The 19,928-nt window shown below is 37.8% G+C and overlaps 1 protein-coding gene across 1 annotated transcript; it reads left to right on the top strand.

The window, feature by feature from the left end:
- Positions 1-2,068: 2,068 nt before the first annotated feature.
- On the top strand, positions 2,069-13,737 carry LOC104540507 (protein FAM188A-like; the record flags this gene model as incomplete). The annotated part of the gene is made up of 5 exons (XM_010184336.1): positions 2,069-2,182; positions 3,061-3,133; positions 8,090-8,177; positions 11,358-11,429; positions 12,666-13,737. Coding segments are annotated over 5 exons (497 nt in total), but the record flags the coding sequence as incomplete, so codon positions are not given.
- Between the last annotated feature and the right edge of the window lie 6,191 nt (positions 13,738-19,928).

The following is a 19,928-nucleotide window of genomic DNA, read 5'->3' as shown; positions in this document are numbered from 1 at the left end:
GGTGACCTTATAGAAGACGACGAAATTAGTTAAGGAGGACTTTCCCTTGGTGAACCCATGCTGACTGTGCCTGATGATTGCATTACCTAGTATAACCACGTAAGTTTTACCAATTATAACAGAGTATACACTCAACATATGCACATCTTCATACTTCATTCGGCATCATTAACTAATTGTGTTGAGCTGTAAATGTTATTCAAGCAGTATGGTCTCTTTATCTGCGAAGTACTTTAAAAAAAGTTTAGAACATACAGCAAATTGAACCCAGTCCTTCCTTCCATGCGCTGCATTACTTGGCAATGTAGATGTTGGCACTGTGCTCAAGTGGCAATGGAGTAGCCCTTAGAAGTGACAGTATAATGGGCTGATGACCAAGAGCTTTGGCAGACAAGGCAAATGTCTCCTCCCAGTTTTTTGTTTAATACAGTCCTGTGTAAGACCAAATATTTGTCCCTCACATACATAGAAATGAGAGGAGCTGTGTAACCCCCACTGTATGCACCTTATGCCAGTGATAGCTGTATCATGCCTGTGTGCAAAGTGGCCTGCTATTTTTAAGCATATGTTCTCTTTCATATTATCCCTGTTTGTGTCACAGGCAGTTGGCTTTCATTCAGGAAAATTTTTAAGTATGTACTGGATGGCATTAGGTGTATACTTAAAATTCTTCACTGATTTGGAGTTAGCTATTAAGAGAAAGTGGTTAAGAGTGGAATCCTGGTCAAATGTATGATTTGTTTCGGTTCTTTTTCTGAAGCAGTTTTCTTAATCTGGTAAAAGAACAGTAGGTCACTATGCATCTTTTAATTCTACATTTTTCTGATTTCTTTTCTATGCCTTTCTTCAAGTGAAGTAATACAGGCTTGTACAGTTTAGACCAAAGTTCACTCTTGGCACATGCAGGTATAGTGAGAGGATGTTAATGTGATTTTCCCCTTTCAAGAAAATCCAAGTCATCTTTAGAAATCAAAGTTGAAATGAAATTGAAATAAAACTATTATGTATACTTTCTAAAACAGTTTAAGGTAACTTTTTGACTTTATAACAAATCAATTACTTAATACAGTATGAACAAAAGCGTGTTTCCCAGGGATATTCACAGGAATATCAATGCTGCTATTTCTGGTGGTTTGTGTTTACCATTCATAGCATAGCAGGTGACACTGCATTTCCACTTTGACAGGAACAAAACTATAGAGGGAGTATTGTGAAGTGCAGTGTTTCCCTCTGAGCAAGCTTTTCATTTACTTTTCTATGTGAAAAACAACGTAGGTGATCATAAGTTTGCAAGAGGAGATGTAGAATTTAAGTACTAGGAGGTTTTGGAGTTTTGTGTTCTATTTGAATGTAAGGTCTTTGTATCTTTTTAAACTAAAAAACTATTCTCTTGAATAGGTACATTTCTTACTCATTATGCTGACTTTCATTTCTCATTAGTAACTGATCAGTTTAATTTTTTATTTTTTTTTGTAATACTGGTTTTGACATTAAACCAGAGGGTTATGCTCTTTGCTGGCTTCACAACAGGAGACAGACGTGTGCCTCTGCTTATTATGAAAAGGATGATTGTATTTGAGATTTAAATAGTCACAGATAAATAAAAGCATTATGATAACTACTATTGAAATCATACTTTTTCATGCAGCTAACAAATTTTTGTTCGGCCATGTTTGTTCCATGAAATAGACATCAGAATGTTCTTGCACAGCTTTCTACCTAAATAATTCTTACGTGCTTTAATGTATGCATAGTACACTCACTAAATTTCACTGGTATGTGTATATGTATTTTCAGATATAAAGAATGATACTATACTATAAATCTAAATCTCCAGATAATACATGTAGTCTTCAAGTAGCTTTTGTGCAACATCTGCATGAAGAGACTCAAACTTGTCTGGAAGTTTGTGGAATAATCTTTAACATGTATTTCTTGATCAGTTTACATCACTATCAGCAGTATTGCCAAATTACCACCATTTTTCTTTTGTATTTAAATTTTCACTAAGGTCTAAACCTGCGTACTATGGCTAAGTATTTCTGTAATAATCTGTATCTAAGTTAAGAATATTGTGAAAGTTTCCTTCTTTTCTTTTCCCCCCCTAAGGATATGGCCCTTGTTGCTCCTGAAGCGCCTTCAGAACAAGCTAGAAGGGTTTTTCAGACATATGACCCCGAGGGTAAGGGCTGTACTTCTTGCTAAAAAACAGATTTTATACTTGAAATGTACTTATTCAGTAGAGACAAATTCCGAATAATAATGAATAGTGCATTGTGTAAAGTGTCCCTTCAGAAGTAGGACCTTTTTTCCTAAATTTGTTCCAAATACTGCACTTTCAAATCCATTGTCCTTTCCATGCCAGGGTAATATGCTGTTTACACCTGAGCTAGTTAAGAGTGGAACTAAATACATAGTACTTAAGATGAGAAATTTTCAATGCAGTAGTCAATCTACAAGTGACGTGAAGAAATCTGAGAATCCTGTAGTTAGGGAAGTTGAGTACAATGTTGTGCAGAAGGGCATAGAGTTCTTGAAGCATAAGCTTTTTAACCTTGTAATCTTGTTTGTAATTAACATAAAGCTTAAATATAATTTGATTTCTCTTGTAACACATTTTCATTTCATAAAATAACTGATCAGCTATGATTGCATTCTTTATGCAGTTTTGTTCTTGAATGTATGTGGCATACACTGAAAACTTTCTTACGTTTTGGAAAACAGAAGATGTCTAACATTCAGCTATTATTTTAACTAATCAAAAGGGGAAAAATGTGGAGTTATTATTCCATGGTATCAAATGGAGATTGCTGTAGAGAGATTGAATTCTTAGCAAGTATTAAGCTTCTAAGTGTATGAATGATAAACCCTCAGTTTCTGTATTGTACTCCACATCTTTTTTCAAGTCGGAAATGTTTCAAAACTATGTTCCTTCTAGAACCCCATTTCTCTGCAAATTTTAGATATAAAAATACATAGTATTTGTATTTTTTAATAAAATTAGACTCCTGGAAAGCATTTTGTTTCTTTTCCTAATGAGAAGCTTTGCTACTTCTTCAGAGAATGGTTTTATACCTGACACTTTGCTAGAAGATGTAATGAAGGCTCTGGACCTTGTTTCAGATCCTGAATAGTAAGTATAATAAAATTTAAATGCTACAAAAGTATCAATTAACTACATATTAATTGTAATTTAAGGCTGTTTTTCTAGATTTTTTTTCTAGCTTGTGTTCTGGGTACAGAATGTTTTGAATTAATTTTGAGTATTTTGAAGTGTTTAAGTCAGCTTTAAATGAAATGGGAGGAATTCAAGTTAAAATGTCTCTAACTTTGGTAGGGATAACTAGAAGCAAAAAAAACCCCTCAGACCTACTGCATTACTAAATATTGAGGAGATAGTTTTGAATATATTTCTGTGTGGTAATGAAGGCAAAACTGTATGATGAAAGAGCCAAACAGCCAAGGTACTCGGAGGCAGATTAGCACATTGGGTTACCACTGGACCTATCTACAGAGTTTGAAGCTGAAACTGCTTCAGTTACACTTTTTTTTCACCAACACTTAGTACCTTGTAGTGTTTATAATTGTCTTTTGTTTCCAGAAATGACACCTTGATTCCTAGGATTAGAGATAAAACTATCAAATGAAAAAGGTAATTTATTTTAGATCTTCTGTGGACAGTGAGGACTAATATTCAGTGGCAGCAGTTAACCTTCAGTGTCAAAGCTTACCATGTTTTGCCACTGCTTAACACTGAAAGGAGAGCTACGTGCTTGAACTTTTTTACATCTCCAGAAGAGGGTTCTGCTCTTTCTTAAGCATATGGTCTAGTTTATTGGGGACTAAATTAGTTGTTCCTGTGGAATGGCAATGGACACTGCAGGTTTACTTACCTCAGTCATCTGAAATTTGATTGATGCCATTTTCTGTCCTTTCAAATGTTACAAAGTACAGCAAAGTTTACTGAGATGTTCTTCATGGAGAACACGAGTGAAAACTGAAATCAAAAGACATCCAGGAAACCAAGCCCAAAGAAAATAGAAGACAAGGAGGCTAGCATTCATACTATGTCAATAAGTGGTGAAATCTGCAAAAGATTTTTTTTTAAAGGATTGGAAAGAAAAAACCCTTAATTTAATAGGTCTGAGAAGCTTTCATTTGGCCTTTTTATTTTGCTGCCTCAGTAAATCTGCAAAAACCCTCTTTCTGCATTCAGCTGTTTTTCCATTTGGCTGTTTGGCCTTCAGGGTGTTTGTGGCATAGCCCTGGCCTATATTATTCTGCATAGCATATCTAATATAAATTAGTGTAGGAAGAGCCAGTCAAAAGGCCTTCTATGTTGAAAAGTCGTGATCAAACCATGGAATATACAGTCTTGGAACTTTTCCTCTTAAATAAAAATGTTGTCTAATATTACTGTCCTGTGGACCTACTCTGTTCTGGTTCTAGATGTCTTGTCTATTTAATGGGGAACACAAGTATAAATAACACATTTCAAACTCCATACAGGTTTTTTTCTGGTTGTTTATTGTTTGTTTGTTTGTTTGTTTAACTAAAATTAAAGCTATTGCTTCCAAGTGTGGTTCTTTAGTTGAAGAACTAAATGGAAATTCTGTGTGAGCATCTAATCCAAGCCTTTAAGCTTCTCAATCTCAAGATGTATAATGTTCAGACCTACTTAGACTTTATAGAGGGGAAAACTTTGTAGAGCAGATGTGCATTAACAAGGTGGATTAACCATGACAGTACTGAACACTATTGCATGAGATCTTAGTAAAATTTTCTAGTCTTTCTAGTAAATACATCTGAGAACCCAGCTCTCCTGTTTGTTTTGTTCATTTGTTTCTAAAAAACATCTGATTTAGGGCACTGATTTGAGTACATTTGTAGGTTTAGCTTGGTCAAAACATTTTATCCTATCTGTGTATTTGACCAGTGCTGTAGGCTTTTGTCCCCACACACTTCTCAGCCATAACAGTACCAAGGCCATCAGTATCATCACCCCAAAATTCATGGCCTCTTCAGTTAAGATGCTAAACTTTGCACTGAAGTGACTGAAGCATGTAAACACACTTGGTTTCATAGCTCTGCTGTAATATCAGTAACATTGGACAGCATTAGCTATTTGCTAAATGAAAAAGCCTCAGTTGAAACATACAGCAATCAAACCTCCTGCTTAACTCATTAAACTTTGTATGCTGCCCATACTTGAAAATTTAGTATGCCTCTGCATTTTTAAACAGATCTTATATTTTTTAGTGAGTATACGGCTTGCTTGAATTTTATTACATAGTTCTAAGGATATTTTCAAAATTATTTTTACTTAAATCTGCTTTGATTCTGTTTATAAACACTTTTTTCAACTCTATTACAGCAATTCAAGAATTTGAGCAGGTTTCTGAAAGCTACTGAAATATCTTAAATGCTGTACTTTGAAAGCAGTAAGAATGAGCAATAGAAGGGTTAAAGTCCAGTATACTGCAAATCCGCAGTTGTAGTTTCACTTGAATACTGAAAATTCTTTTTCTTATATATTAAATTACTGTAATTTATAGGATATCACATTCAGTTTTATGAACTTTAAAATTCCTCTTCCAAGGGCCTTAACAGACCTACTCTCTTAAGAACTTTGTTGTATATTCTCTATGTATTGAGGCAGAATCAAAAAGAAGCCTAATAATTTACTACTAGTACTCTGTTAGGACCAAGAAAGGAAGCTACTTAAAAATGAAGATGTAAGTGGTAGCCAAAAGAAGAGAATGCTTACATGCAACAATAATCAAAGAGACCTTAGAAAGAGCTTCCGCCTACAGCCCCCAAGAAAAGAGGCCTAGGTGGTAAAAGAGGCAGCTATGAGAAGCTAAGACTGTGTCTTCTGAAAGGAAAATGTAGTGCCTATGTGAAAAAATAGGGAAGAATCTACATTTATGGAACATTAAATGTAAATACAAAATAAAGCACAGTTAATCTTCTGAAGAATAATCTACAAAGTTATAAAATTAAAGGTAATAGTATTTTTTTAATCCCATCAGAACCAGGAGACTTGCAAGAGGTCTGTAGTTCTGATAAGTGATCCCCAGTATTAGAAAATATTCAAGGTCAGTAAGAAAAGTGTAGTGATTCCTTCATACTCACTGAGGAAGATTACGGGGGAGTTTCCACACTTAAGCCTTTTAATTGGTGGTCAGATTAACTAAGAACCAAGATAAGTAACTTAAGTGTCAAGATAAGTAAAAACTTCAGAATTCTGAAGAAACATCAGAATGAAATTGCTGAACTATTTTAGGTTACAGTCCACTGTAAACTGTCCTGGTGCAGACAATACCAGAATGAGAAGGTGACAGTTGGACAACAGTACTTAGAAAGAGATTTGAAGGCCAGTCTGGGGAAAACTCACACGTAAATGTTTTGTGTGTGAGAAGGAAGGTTTTATTGTAGATAAATAACTGATCGAAGGACAAAAAGGACATTTTTTCTTAATGGACAAGATCATTAGAGGAATGTTACAGGAATTTGTAGTAGGTCTGTGAAGCTTGTCATGGCACCAGTGAGGATTTGAAGGTAGGGATTAATATGGTAGTTTGCAGCTGATACAAAAGTATTTGAGTTATTAAAATGTGATTTGGAAGAGCAGAAGTTACTGTAAGATAGAGTAACAGAGATGTCTGAATACTTTTGACTGCACAGGGCACAATCTTGATTTTACATACACGTCGTTGGGCTGCGAACCAGATATTACCATTCAGGAAACATCTTTTAAGCTGATACTCAGTGATAGACATATGGAGTGGGATTTCTAGGAATTATGCCATTGTATAAATGCCTGACATTTCACTCCATCTTAAAAAAAGAACATTGTAGAAAAGCGTCAGGAAGACAACAGGGCTAATTGAAGTACAAAATGGCATTAGTACAAGGAAGAGCTAGATTAGGACTGTTTGACCTGGAAGAGACAACCACTGGCACATGAGAGTTTTCTAAAATCAGGAGTTTCATAATAAATAGGGAATTATTCTTAATTGCTTGTCACAATACAAAAATCATGTGTCATCAAACTGAATTACTAGGTGACTGGTTCAAAACAGAAGGAGATACTTACTCCCAGAATCCGTAGTTTAATTTTAATTTTGTGAGTGGAGTTTATTAAATGCCACAGGTGTATATGGGTTCAAAGCCCTTTAGGCACATGCATGGAAAGAAAATATATATATCTTTGTGTTTTAGATACTGCCTCTCACTGAAGATGTCTTTGAGCAGCAGACTGCTGGAAATGGGGAGGGTAAACTAAGGATATCACTGTATGTTTGCCCTGTTGTACTCTGTCGTAAGCATCTGCTACTGACCAATGTCAGAAACAGGATACTGGGCAAGATGCTCTGTTGGTTTGACCCAGTGAGGACATTCTTGTGTACGGTACAACTTGTAACTCAGGCAAAAGGAATAGGTAGATGCAAATAAATGTTTAAGCGATCTGATGCCTGTAGAAATATATTGCTTAAATGGAAGTATAAAGTTACAATTGTCATTCGTTTGTAGTGACCTGAAATTATACCATATTCATGCAGTAAGGCTTTCAGATTTGTATTGTTAATATTTTCATTATTTATTTGTTTTGGCTTCTTTGATATCTAAGACATGATGTAAATAAGAAACATATCTGTTAAACTTAATGTTATTTCAGTGTACTTAGAAAATCTTGGAGGCTTTTCAAATTTCTGTTTAAAAGCAGGTTGTTTGGCAGTTAGAGAGCTGTATTTAAGATGACTGTTTTATGTATCTTAAGTTCAAGAATGCTTACAAGACAGCAAAATGCCTTTTGGGTTTGAGATTATATGGGTTTCCAATTATTTTACCAAATATGGCGGTCCTTCAGAATTATCACTTATTTAATTTAAAAGAACAGATTACTTTTGTTTAAAAATAACCATGTTTTGGCAACTTGCATGCCATTCTGGTGCGGTTGATACAATTAAAAATAGAATAGTATTGCTATACTTGGCAGCCAGTACCGTGGTAGTACAGCATAACTTAGTCATGCAAGATTAAAAATGTCTTACTCATACTTTTATATTCAATGTTTTTGTCATAGTGTAAACCTCATGAAGACCAAATTAGACCCAGAAGGACTGGGCATCATTTTACTGGGTCCCTTTCTGCAAGAATTTTTCCCTGAGCAGGTAATCAATATAGCTTTATTGCTGCAGAGCATTGTCTCTTCTGCTTGCCTTTGAGGTTCATTAAACACTCCCATCAATATCACAAAGCTATGTTTAATAATAAGTATTGCATTCATTTGACACACCTGACCAGCAGATAACTTCTTGTGTTACACAACAAACTGTAGGCTTCATAAGGTGTCTATGATTTTGTCAGCTTTACACTGGAAGGGAACTCCATTGTAGTGACAAGTTCTAAAATTGCCTTCAGAAAATATATAATTGTTTTGCATATGAAATTGAACTGGTTCAGTGTTCATTTGAGTTTGGTTTTTCTGAGAATAAGTGACCATACTGTTTTTATCAATATAACAAATGTCTGCTGTAATTGCTAGCAAATTAGGAAAGATTACAAATATAGTCTAAACTATTTTTATGTATGTGTCTATTATGGTAAAATTTCTGATAGTTTAACAAAAAGTCATGATAGAGATATGTTTAGCGTATGTGGAAGCCAGTATGCCAGGATAATGGAAAATCATTCTCAAACTCTCCATCTGTTGCACGTGCTCATTAAGATAGCACCGCCACTGAGCAGCATGTGTTAACCTCGCACTGCTGTCCTTTACTCCCTCTGCCCTGAGTCATGTTTTCCTGCTCTTCTGCTGCCTCCCTCCTGCCACTAGGAACCTCTTCATATAGATAAGTGGTAAACCAGAACAGAGATCTGGTCTGGATGGGAGCTCTCTCTGCAGGCTTTTGGATGCTTGTTCCATGGCCATACAATTACTTGTATTGGCAGAAGACAGAGGGTTTCCCCAGGGACAGGAAAATAGGCTAGTGGAGACAAGAGAAGGGCTAAGAGAAGTACTTATTTGGAGGCTTAACATGTCACTGAAAGTATATGGCTTAATTTTTACAACCAAGGAAATGTGAAACTAATATTTTTTAAATGTCTTCGGCAAGACTTTTTGCTAAGGGTTGTACACCACTGTTTGGGTGTAGTATTCTGTAATGCGGTCATTCAGAAGACACTGGAGCTGCACTGCCAAAGATGGTAGGAACTGAATTCATCAGTAAGAGATGATTCATCATCTAGAGGAAAATGAAGGAGTTACTGTTCATTTTCTGCAGATTTACAGAATTACATCTGCATTGTGTATTTGCCAACTGTTTCTTCTTTTCATTTTGTATATCCAGAACTGGAACTATCTTTACAGTTGAATACAATTTAATCTTACTTCTTACAATTACACTTGCAAATCTGGAAGACTCCACTGCTTAATTCTAGGCCCCAGTTGCTTAGAATGAAGTGCAGAAAACCAAAGCACATCCTCCATAATTGACTGTGCCTAAACTTTCCAGTACTGCAGGCCATAGGTAGCTGGAGGAGAAAAGAGCCATCATAGGGGCTGCTGCCTCTGTTGCCAATTGCTGAAGGACAGCTGGAGAAGGGAGAATAGTGGAGTCATGGGCAGATCCCCACCTCAGTCACCTGTAGAGTTGGTGGAGGAGCTCTTCACTTGCTGTAGAGTTAGAGCCCCCGAGTCAGTGCCTGTCCATCCAGTACTGTTTCCCTGCTGCATGTCATTACTCACCGCTCTGTTTTGCCTGTGCTGTTGAACCTTCACTGCTTGCAGTACAAAACATGGGAAGTTTTACTGCCTTAAGGGTACAGTCTGAACAGTCAGCACATTTTGGACTGGGACTTGTCAGTATCAGTTACTGAATTAATGCTGAGGTCACGGATATGTTGTCTAACTGTCTCTGCTCTGTGGGTCAGATAGCAGGAGACCTTTACCCACATTGACACCTCATTCAGAATTCTTTCTGAAAGTGAAATTCTGCAGAAATTAAGATGAATGTCTCTCTTTAAAATATTGTGAGGAAATAGCAGATGCCAGTGATGGTTGGAATTGTTGATGTTCACTTTTATACAATATTTGAGCATGTAGCTAGTGCTCAGGAGATCCAGGCTCAATTCCTTCTTTGCTGGGAATACTCAAAACATTCTTGCTCTCCTAGAAAGTACTAAACTCCACCTCAAAAGCAGGAAGGGATCTCAGCTTTCCTTTTCAAAGCTGTCAGCTTGGAAGAAAAATGTTCATTCAGCCTGACTCTTCAGTGCTTCAGGCAGCCAGGAGAGGGGAATTCCTGAATTCCCTGGTAACAGGGAAACAACTTTGGGGAAACAATTACTGCAAAAAAATTTTAACACCTATGGGACAGGAATTGGAAAGCAGTGCTTCTTTTCCTTCAGGGTGAGCGTACCTTCCTCAGGGAAAAGAGTAAGTGCCCTCTCCTTCCCAGCAGAGCTTGATTTTACTCATCTCTGTGAAGCAACTTCTGTAAAGTAGAGTTACCAGTTACCTTCCTTTTCACCGCGCTTCCTCCACTGAATAGCCTGGGTTGCTGTGAGAGACCTATACAGAGATAAGGTTTTGGAATCATTTAAGAGGAGAAAAATGAATGAGGGCTTTTTCTAATCTGGATGTACTGTAACCTGAGCTGATTTCTTCTCATTCCAGCCTTTATCTCCATGTCCTGAAAAAAAGGATAGGTTTTTGCTTGGAGCCTGGTCCAATAGGCATAAAAGAGATGATATTACACCTGATTTGTGTTTCCTGATTCAGTGAAATGCAAGCTTTTCAGTCCTTTTAGGACTAAAGCTTTTAAACACCTGGAATGAGGAAGGCTGACAAGTGCAGTACATCTGCTGTTGCTCGTCAGCTGAACAGGTGTCTTCACAATTAGTTTACAGTCAGGCAGGGATAGGTGTGCATTACTTTGTAGCCCTCAAATGGAGGGTGGAGATTGGATCTGGTCATCCAATCTCCATCCAAACAGTCATAAATAACACACAAATGTGGCTACTACGTAAGGTGTCTGACTTAAAAAATTAGGAGAGTTTCTACTTGGTCAATGCTGAAGTTGTAGATTAAAGTTTCCAGATGAACACAGAAAATCATTACTTGCTCTTAGGGGTGTTACCCATTAATTTACTGACATCTTTTTTTATATTTCTGATGAGAGAGGTAAAATGAGCAAAATCTTCAAGATAACGTCACCTAAGAAGAAATTTTGCTTTTTTACAGTTTCCTTAAATCTTTGGTTTAGATGCATCTGTGTAGTTGTAAAGAGAAGAGACTCCCAAGGCACAATGTATATTTAACATGAAATTAACTCTCTTCTTTTTACTAGGACTCTAGGGTTTCAGAGTCATTCACTGTTTACCATTACAATGGACTGAAGCAATCTAACTATAATGAAAAGGTAAGATTCAAGAAACTTAAATCTAGCCCTAATAACAATTACTATGCAAAACTGACTGTAGTTACAGGCAAAATACTCTAACTTGAAACAGACTTCTTAGAAAACTGTTATTTTGTTAATTTTCTTCCAAAATTATATATTTGGAACTGGGAACTGCTTTGTGCTCCTGATCATGTTTTAGCTAGTGCAGTGTACTGATTGGCTAGACCGCATCTCTTAAGAGATGCGTTTTGGATGGAGCATTTCTCATGCTTACCCATAAGAAATGGGATCAGAACTGTACAGGACAGTGGAGGTGTAACACCAACAAACTGCAGCTTCTCTAAGTAACCCTATATCTAAATTGAGATGTTTGGAATTTTTTTGTGAAATATTTTAGTGCTCCAGACTTGCATCAAAAATCAATGTTTTTGGAACCACGCAGTGGGGTCAAAAATGACCTGTGCCCTTTTCAGCTTTCTTGAAAGGAGTGGTATACATAACACACCATGACTACTTCTAAGTTCCTGAATGGGCTTTTAGGGTAGAAGAGTATAAGGCATTAATAGACATAGGGATCAAAAATGGCTTCAAGTAAGAAGACTCTTCGAGAAAATATATGTACTCAGTCTTTGTAATAGCTTGGACTTTAATCCTTAAAATTACCCCTGTGAAAGCTGCAGCAGTTTCATACCCCAAAATGTTGACCAAAGCATTCAAAGATGCGTTTCACTACTATTGAAAATTTAAATAAAATTTGGTTTTCAAATGCTTTATAGCATTTTATTTATAGCATTTTTAATATTTTAAATATTTTTTATTAATAGAGCTGATTTGCAGCAGAAAATTCAATTTTATGGAAAATTAATTCCATAAAGTTAATTCCAAGGAACACACTCCTTATGAAATAACAATAGTAAACTTTGCAACTGCAGCAGTAGTAGAAGATCTGTTGTCACAGAATTTTTGCAATGCATGTCCTAGATTATTTTTTCTCTAGTTTTGGCTTTTACTGTCTATTGGACAGTCAAATGAATATGGCCTGATCATGATTTTCAGGCACTTGAGTCTAAGAGATTTTCTGATTTCTTACCTCATTTTAGTTTTAAAAATAAAGTATATAAATCTTAATTGATTTGATTTTTGTAGTAAAAAAAAAAATCACATCAAATCCTCTCCTAACCCAGTGAAAATACTCATCTCACCTTAGAGTTTTTAAACAAGCATAGGCTGATAGCATGGGTTTTGTTTTGACAGGTCATGTATGTTGAAGGCACAGCAGTTGTTATGGGTTTTGAGGAACCAATGCTACAGACCGACGATACTCCTGTGAAACGCTGCTTGCAAACCAAATGGCCATACATAGAATTACTCTGGACCACAGATCGATCTCCTTCTTTAAACTGATGTGTTGCGCATAACACCATCCTGCTATCGAACGCTTGAATGGGGATACAGGAATTGGCATTTGCTTGGAAAGTGGCATCCTTTGACTGCGTGAGGTTATACACTGGTATCATTGACGAATTGTAAATAATGATTACAAACACTTTTTCAGTGTTAATTGGAATATTTAATTTTTTAATCAGATTGATTTCTATTATAATAGTTTGTCTTTTTTGGCCACTGTAGTACTGTTAATGTGGGTTACCGAAAGAAAAAAAAAAAGCCTACTTATAAAGTCTTAACATTATTTTACCATCTCATGAAGATTTGAAAAATGTCTGATATTGCAGAATCTGCGTATTAGATGTCAGATCTTTAAAACATAAAACATATTCAGCTCCCCCTGAATCATATAGGCATGTTTTATTATTTTAATTATATTGGCTTACATTACAGTACCATAATGTGTGGACTAAACTGGCCTTTGCACTGGATATGTTTTAATGAGTTTAAATTTTATGCAATTTTTCCTAAAATCTAATTCTACCAAAAGAGCTTGCACAACGTGACATAAATAGGATACATTATTAGGAATAAGTATATTTCATAAATACTCTTTCTTGGCAGTTGTATATTACTGTGGCTTAGTTATCAAGCTTGTTAAAAATGAACAGAAAATCTGAAGAAAAATAGATGTATTAATATTTATTTGAATTTGTATAAAAGAAATGTAAAAACAGCAGAATTAATTTCCTGTTCTATAATCTTTAAACTATTCAAACTTATAATATTGCCAAATACCTCTTCTCAATTTCTCCGAACAGCAGTGTAAGCCAGCGTTATTGTATGTGTGAAGTGCATGAGAACATCTGTTATTACATTATTATATTCCTTTATTTATTATCAACTTGTTAGCCCTAAAATAAAATCTTTTCCTTGAATCTTGATGTATTGGTTTAAGTTTGGTTTTAATCAGACTTGTTTGCTGCCTCTATAAGATGATGAAAAGGGACCATTGGTTTAGAAATGTCAGCTTTCAAGTTGAACACATCTCAGAAAAACAAAAATAACAGAAGATAATTTATTGCATCTTAACTGTGATTGTAGAGCATATGCTATTGCCAGCAGGGCTGAATTTTGCATTCAGAATTATTACTTAAAATTTATTTTCATGTGTAAATAACTATGACTTCAGAATGGTCATCGTGCAGGAAAACAAACTGATTTGGTCGAAAATGAGGTGTGAAGTGTGGGTGAGAAACCCTCGCTAGAGAATTGGTACTGTAAAGCCTGTAGTAGTGGTAGAAGGCGAACATCCTTTGCATGACACTTGCAGGTACGTCCTCTGCGAGGTTGTACAATGTATGTTGGATTTACATCTGGAAATGGGTGACCAGTACAGTTCTGCGGTGGGTTGGCACTGACTGGCTGCCAGGTGCCTACCCAGCTGTGCTCTCACTCCCTCACCTTAGCAAGACCTTATCTCCTCGTCAAGACAAGGACAGGGAGGTCACTCACCAACTGTCATCACGGGCAAAACAGACTCTAAATTTAATTTATGGACAATTAAAAATAGAGATAGTGGGAAACAAAAGCAAAAATAAAACCAGCTTCTCCCCCACTCCCCCTTCTTCCCAGGTTCAGCTTCAATCCCAACTCCTCTACATCCTTTCCTCTGAGCAGGAAAGAGGGATGAGCAATGGGAGTTGTGGTCTGTTCATAACACTTCATCTCTGCCACTTCCTCCTCATGCCGTTCCCCTGCTCCAGTGTGGGGTCCCAGCCACAGGAGAGTCCTTCACAAGCTGCTCCAACATGAGGCTTTCCCATGAGTTGCAGTTCTTCAGGAATGAACAGCTTCAGCGTGGGTCCCCCACAGGCTGCAAGCCCTGCCAGAAAACTTGCTCCAGTGTGGGTTCCTCTCCACAGGCCACAGCTCGTGTCAGGAGCCTGCTCTAGCGTGGGCTCTCCATCAGCTTCAGGGTACAGCCACCTGCTTCAGTGTGGGCTCCTCCACAGGCTGCAGGTGGATATCTGCTCCATCGTGGTCCTCCATGGCCTGAAGGAGGACAACCAGCTTCACTCTGCTCTTCACCATGGGCTGCAGGGGAATCTGCTCCAGTGTCCGGAGCACCTCATCTCCCAGCTTAACTGTCCTTGGTGTTTGCAGGGCTGTGTCTCTTGCTTTTTCTCACTCTCTCCCAGCCACCACACAGCATTTTTTACCCTTTCTTAAATATATTGTTACGGAGACACCACTGGCTTTGCTAACAGGCTCATCTTTGGTCAGTGGTGGGTCCATCATGGAGCTGGAATTGGCTCTGCACAGTATAAGGACAGCTCCTTGTGACGACTGCTCACAGAGGCCACTGCTGCAGCCCCACTGTCCCCCTGATAGTTCATTCAGGACTTGTTGAAAACCTCATTTCTGAAATTACCATTACCATTCCTTATTGCAGAACTGTCATCAGTGTATTTTATTCGTATTTCTGAAAAAAACAATTCTTTGCAGAAGAATTTGAAAAATTTGAAAAGATTCCTTAATTCATCTTACCTGACTCACTTTACTTACAACACAAGTATTCTGTCTTGCTGTGCAAGACTGATGCTGACAGACTTGTGCTACTCAAAAATATATAGATAATTAATTAAGAGAATGTGCTTTAATCTGGATTGCCCGTCAAGTATGAAACTGTTTTTTGTAAAATACTCAGGCTTGACGGGCTTTAGCTGGTTTGGCACATTGAGGATACGCATCTTTAGGCAGATTTGCACTGACTTCTTGGAAGATGACAGTGCTTTTCTTGCTCTTCCTCCTGGATTCTGGTGTCTGTCTTGGCTTGTACCAGAGTATCTCACAACAGAGCTTGTGCTGAATCATAGCTTGAATCTGTTCAAATAAACAGCCGCCTTCTAGCCCACTGTCAGATACAATTTATGTTCTATCTCACACAAAAAAAACCCCAACAAATAGACGCCCATCTGATGCAAAATCTAAATACAAGCATTAGTCTGGATTAAAACTTCCTCTGTACTCCAGCAGAATTCAGCCGATGCTCAGTGTGGTATAAGAACCCTTATTCCTGTATCTTTCTTTTTCCTTCGTACTGCCCAGTTGTTTGAGGCCTGGCTTCTGGTTTTCTTCTCAAATTTTTGGACTGCAGAGGCTAACAGTGCTTAATGGAACTGAGCCAGCTCATCTGGGAGCCTCAGCCAAGTGAACCCTCTGTCCTTTCCTACCAGATGGACAAGATGGGAGAGATTCAGACTTCATGGAAATTCACCTTTTGTCCCCTAAAAGAGTGGTTATTTAGAAGGCAGACTTAAAATACATGAGGTGTTACTGTCTGGTGCTTTTGATTTGCTTCCATAGAAAAATGACCAGAAAACTATAATTTTTGGAGCTTGTTCTGCTTGAAGTGCAAAATACATGGGCTACATATGTGTATGTATGTGTGTGTATGTACATATATATATATATATGTGTGTGTATATGTTGCAGTTTGCAAATTGAGGCTTAGCCAGTAAGTAATACCAGAGCACTTTACAGGATTAAATACATGCTGTAACTAACCAGAGCAAATTGATAATGCTAACTGTAAGAAAGTACATGAACTAAATATGCAATGAAATGATATTTTGATTAATACTCTAGGTGAGTGATTTTTTTATGTATTGCACAGTGGTTCAGTTTTAATTGCCAAAGAAAGGCCAGTATGTTCTGGGAGACAACTAATGTCCTAGCTGGCAACATGGTCCTGCCAATAGGTCACAGGACAGTGGGTCCAGAAAACTGAGTCCTCCCTCCCATGTCTCAAACATAACAGAGCAGAAAAAGAGGTCCTGGGGTCAACTGCTGGTTGAGTGGTAAATAGAAATTATTTCTATTTCAATGTATACTGAAGTTTGGAATGAGATACTCTAAATAATTTACCTGAAATAAATAATGGAAAGACTACTTCCCATAGTCACATTAGCCCAGGTGAGTTATATTTGAAGGCTTAAGGCTAACAAATATATTTTTTTGCTTTGTCAAAGCCTGAGCTGTTCAAGGTAAGCAGCTGGTGTAAATCCAAATATAAATATCCCTTTTATAATCCAGATTAAGACCCCTTTAAAACAGTGAATCACTTAAGTACTTTCAGGGAACTTTGCTTTTGAATACTTCTGTTGAAGTTGTTGGCTTTATCTTTCAGGCAGTTATGATTTCTGCTTATCTGATCCATCGGTATGCTTTTTTATTCTCTCTTCTCTTTGTGAGGACTAATTGAGGGCAAAGGAGTCCAAGGTGGGCCTGGATGGAGCAAGTAGGTGGCATGGGAGTAAAATCCATTAGGGCAGTGAAATGGCTGTGTCCACACGACACTTCATGAGCAGGAGGAACAAGAGCTTCCATTAGTGCAATGCATATCGTAGTGCTTTTAGATTGTCTGTAGACACCTTGTGGACAGTTACTGCGTGCTCTTGATTGCACACGAAGCTGCCTAGCGTACAGCATCAGGTGTGCCCTGGAGAGCACCTCTGGACTGCTGCTGTGGGGTTGCTGAGTACCGAGCTGTGTCTGCTGACCGCAACAGCCTGGGAGGTGCAGCATAAACACAGAGTGCATTCAGAGCTCCCCCTGCAATGTCCTGGCTATCCCATCCTTTGGGGTCTCATGCACTAAGCAGCCAATCTGTGCTTTCACTCAGAAGGTAGATTGGCTCATTAGATTGTGGTTTACATTGGTTTCATGTGATTAAACTAGTTAATACATGTAAATGAAAAACAAAAATAGTATTTCCATGAGATCTCTTGAAAAGAAACATTTTTTTACCACAGGCTATAAGTTTAGGTTGCTAGAAGACTTAGTCTGCTCACTCAAATTAACTTTAATGCTTTTCATGTATGAATTACTTCTGCTAATATTTTAACTTGGACAGCGTTCACAGAGGTAAGGTTCAAAACCGAAAGCTGACCTGCCTTTGCTGACATGTCATCCTGAATTCGGACCCCACCAACTAGTGTCTGAGGGAAGAGGAGACAAGGTCTTGTAAAGTAATTTGAATTGATGTGGAATACTCTACACTCATTTCTCTCTTTTTTACGTGGAGGGGGAAAAAGAGGAAAAGGCTAAGTGAAGGGGGACTGTTGTTTGTTAACACCTTGGGGGTAAGAGGATCTTGAAAGGGATTTCCTTTTTTTCATACTGCCCTGCTCTCCTACAGGTTTCAGCACTGATAGCCATTTGAAGCACTTTTTTCCTTTTTTAAATTTAGTTCAGAGCAACCGGGTGAGGTGGCATGTATTTCAAACTGAAAGACAGGTACAAGGAGAGCACATGAGAAATGCCTATGTTCTTGCTATCCCCCTTCTGCTTTTCATCTGTGTGAACACTCACCTATCTCCAGCTGTGCTAATTACTGAATTTTAACTCTGTTTTGGATAGATCTGTACAGGACAGATACAGCACCAGGATGTGCTGCTTTCTCACTCACTCCTGGAGTGCCACAGGTCTGATGTGCCATCTGAGCAGTGCTTTGAGCTCCAGCGACTTCCCTTAGGATGCTCAGCAGTGGAACTGACTGTTGTCATGCTAAATAAGAGCAAGGCATTAATATTATTACTTAGCATAAGGCAACACAAGTTTCAAATGCCCTCAGTTGCCTTAAAACTGTATGACTTCTAAGAGAAGGCATTAGCCCTACAAGGCATTGAGGGTACTTCTGAATTTATTGCTATTGCTTAGATCTCTAAAAGATACTTGTTCAGTGTAAAAATAACGAAATAATGTCAATTAGAGCGATGTCTCACTCTAATAGCAAGAGTAAAGTCAGTACAATTGTAAGGCGAGCAGATTTAAGGAATAGTACAAGCCTGTGGGGACAGCTAAGGGTCACACAGTTAATGCTGGAAATAAACACACGGTTCTATTTTTGTGAACAGGAATGTCAGTCTTATCTGAATAATCTCGCCATAAAGCGCTTAAAATAAAACAAACACACAAGTAAAGAAACTAAAACCTCAGAACAAAACAAACTACTCTCAGCTGCTTTCATAGGTATGCTCTACTGTAGCATGTTTATAAATGGGTTCTCTATTCTTCTGATCTTTCTCTGATACTGTTTTAGGCACATCTGTATTACAAATGCTGACAAACAATCCTTTTTTCTTCTAACAGAGTTGAGTAAATAGAAAATAAAAGGTTTCTTCTTTTCTTTCTACCATTGAGTTGGCCAGGAAAAATACAAATAAGAATTCTGTCCCCTCGTGATATGGGTGGGATGCCCCATTTAGCTTTGTAGGGGAAGGAGGCGTTTCAGGCAGAGTCAGTTTTTATATATTCTTAACAAAAATACCTACAACACTATTGTGGGGCTTTCAGGGTCAAAACTATTCAAGATAGGACTTGTACAGCCCCATCATTTTTAATTACTTTTATGAAGACATTGTAAGAGGAGCTTTCTAAAAGCTCCATTCAATGCCACATGAAATAAAGTATTGGTCATTTCTGTGAGGAGGAGAAGAAGCATAAGACCTGCAGCTGCATGGAGCTGTGGTGAAGGCATATAGCAATGCTTTCCCTCACACAAGTGCAAGGTGCTTCCTTCTGCTTATTAAAACTTCATGTAGCTGGGCAAGCACTATCAGAGAAACAGAGAATGCATTTCCTAATGTGTTCTCCAACTGTGTGGCTGGGTTTACATCTTTCCTGTGGAGAAGGTGGTTTTGGTTCCTGTTTTTCTTTTTAATAGCCATGCTGCCAGTCACATAGCAATCTGATGAAGGTCTATTTATTTTTTCCATGCACTTTAGTTTCCCAAAAGGCATTTTCAGCTATCAGACTCTCCAGTGCAAACTCTTGAAAACGCTGGAAGTCGAGAGAAACTTAAGTATAAACCACCAGCCTCAACTCTGCCATTTCCCCTTTATGAGTGTGACTGTCCAAATGCAGCCATCGGGAAATTCTGCTGGTCAGAGTGAAGAGGGTGTCCCAGTTAGCATGCCTTTCTCCCAGCTTCACCAGTGGATTTTCTAAGTAAGAAGAATCGGTTTCCCCAAATAGTGCCTGGTCAGTGCAGCAAATCCACCCCGAGCACCGTGTTCAGCCAGGATGGAGAAACCTTGCCCGGGCTGTGGCATCGCTCCTTCCGCT

Source organism: Mesitornis unicolor, unplaced genomic scaffold (assembly GCF_000695765.1).
Source record: "Mesitornis unicolor isolate BGI_N332 unplaced genomic scaffold, ASM69576v1 Scaffold32275, whole genome shotgun sequence".
NCBI lineage: Eukaryota > Metazoa > Chordata > Aves > Mesitornithiformes > Mesitornithidae > Mesitornis > Mesitornis unicolor.
The sequence above is the reverse complement of the archived record's forward strand: the minus strand, read 5'-3'. Positions and strand labels throughout refer to the sequence as shown.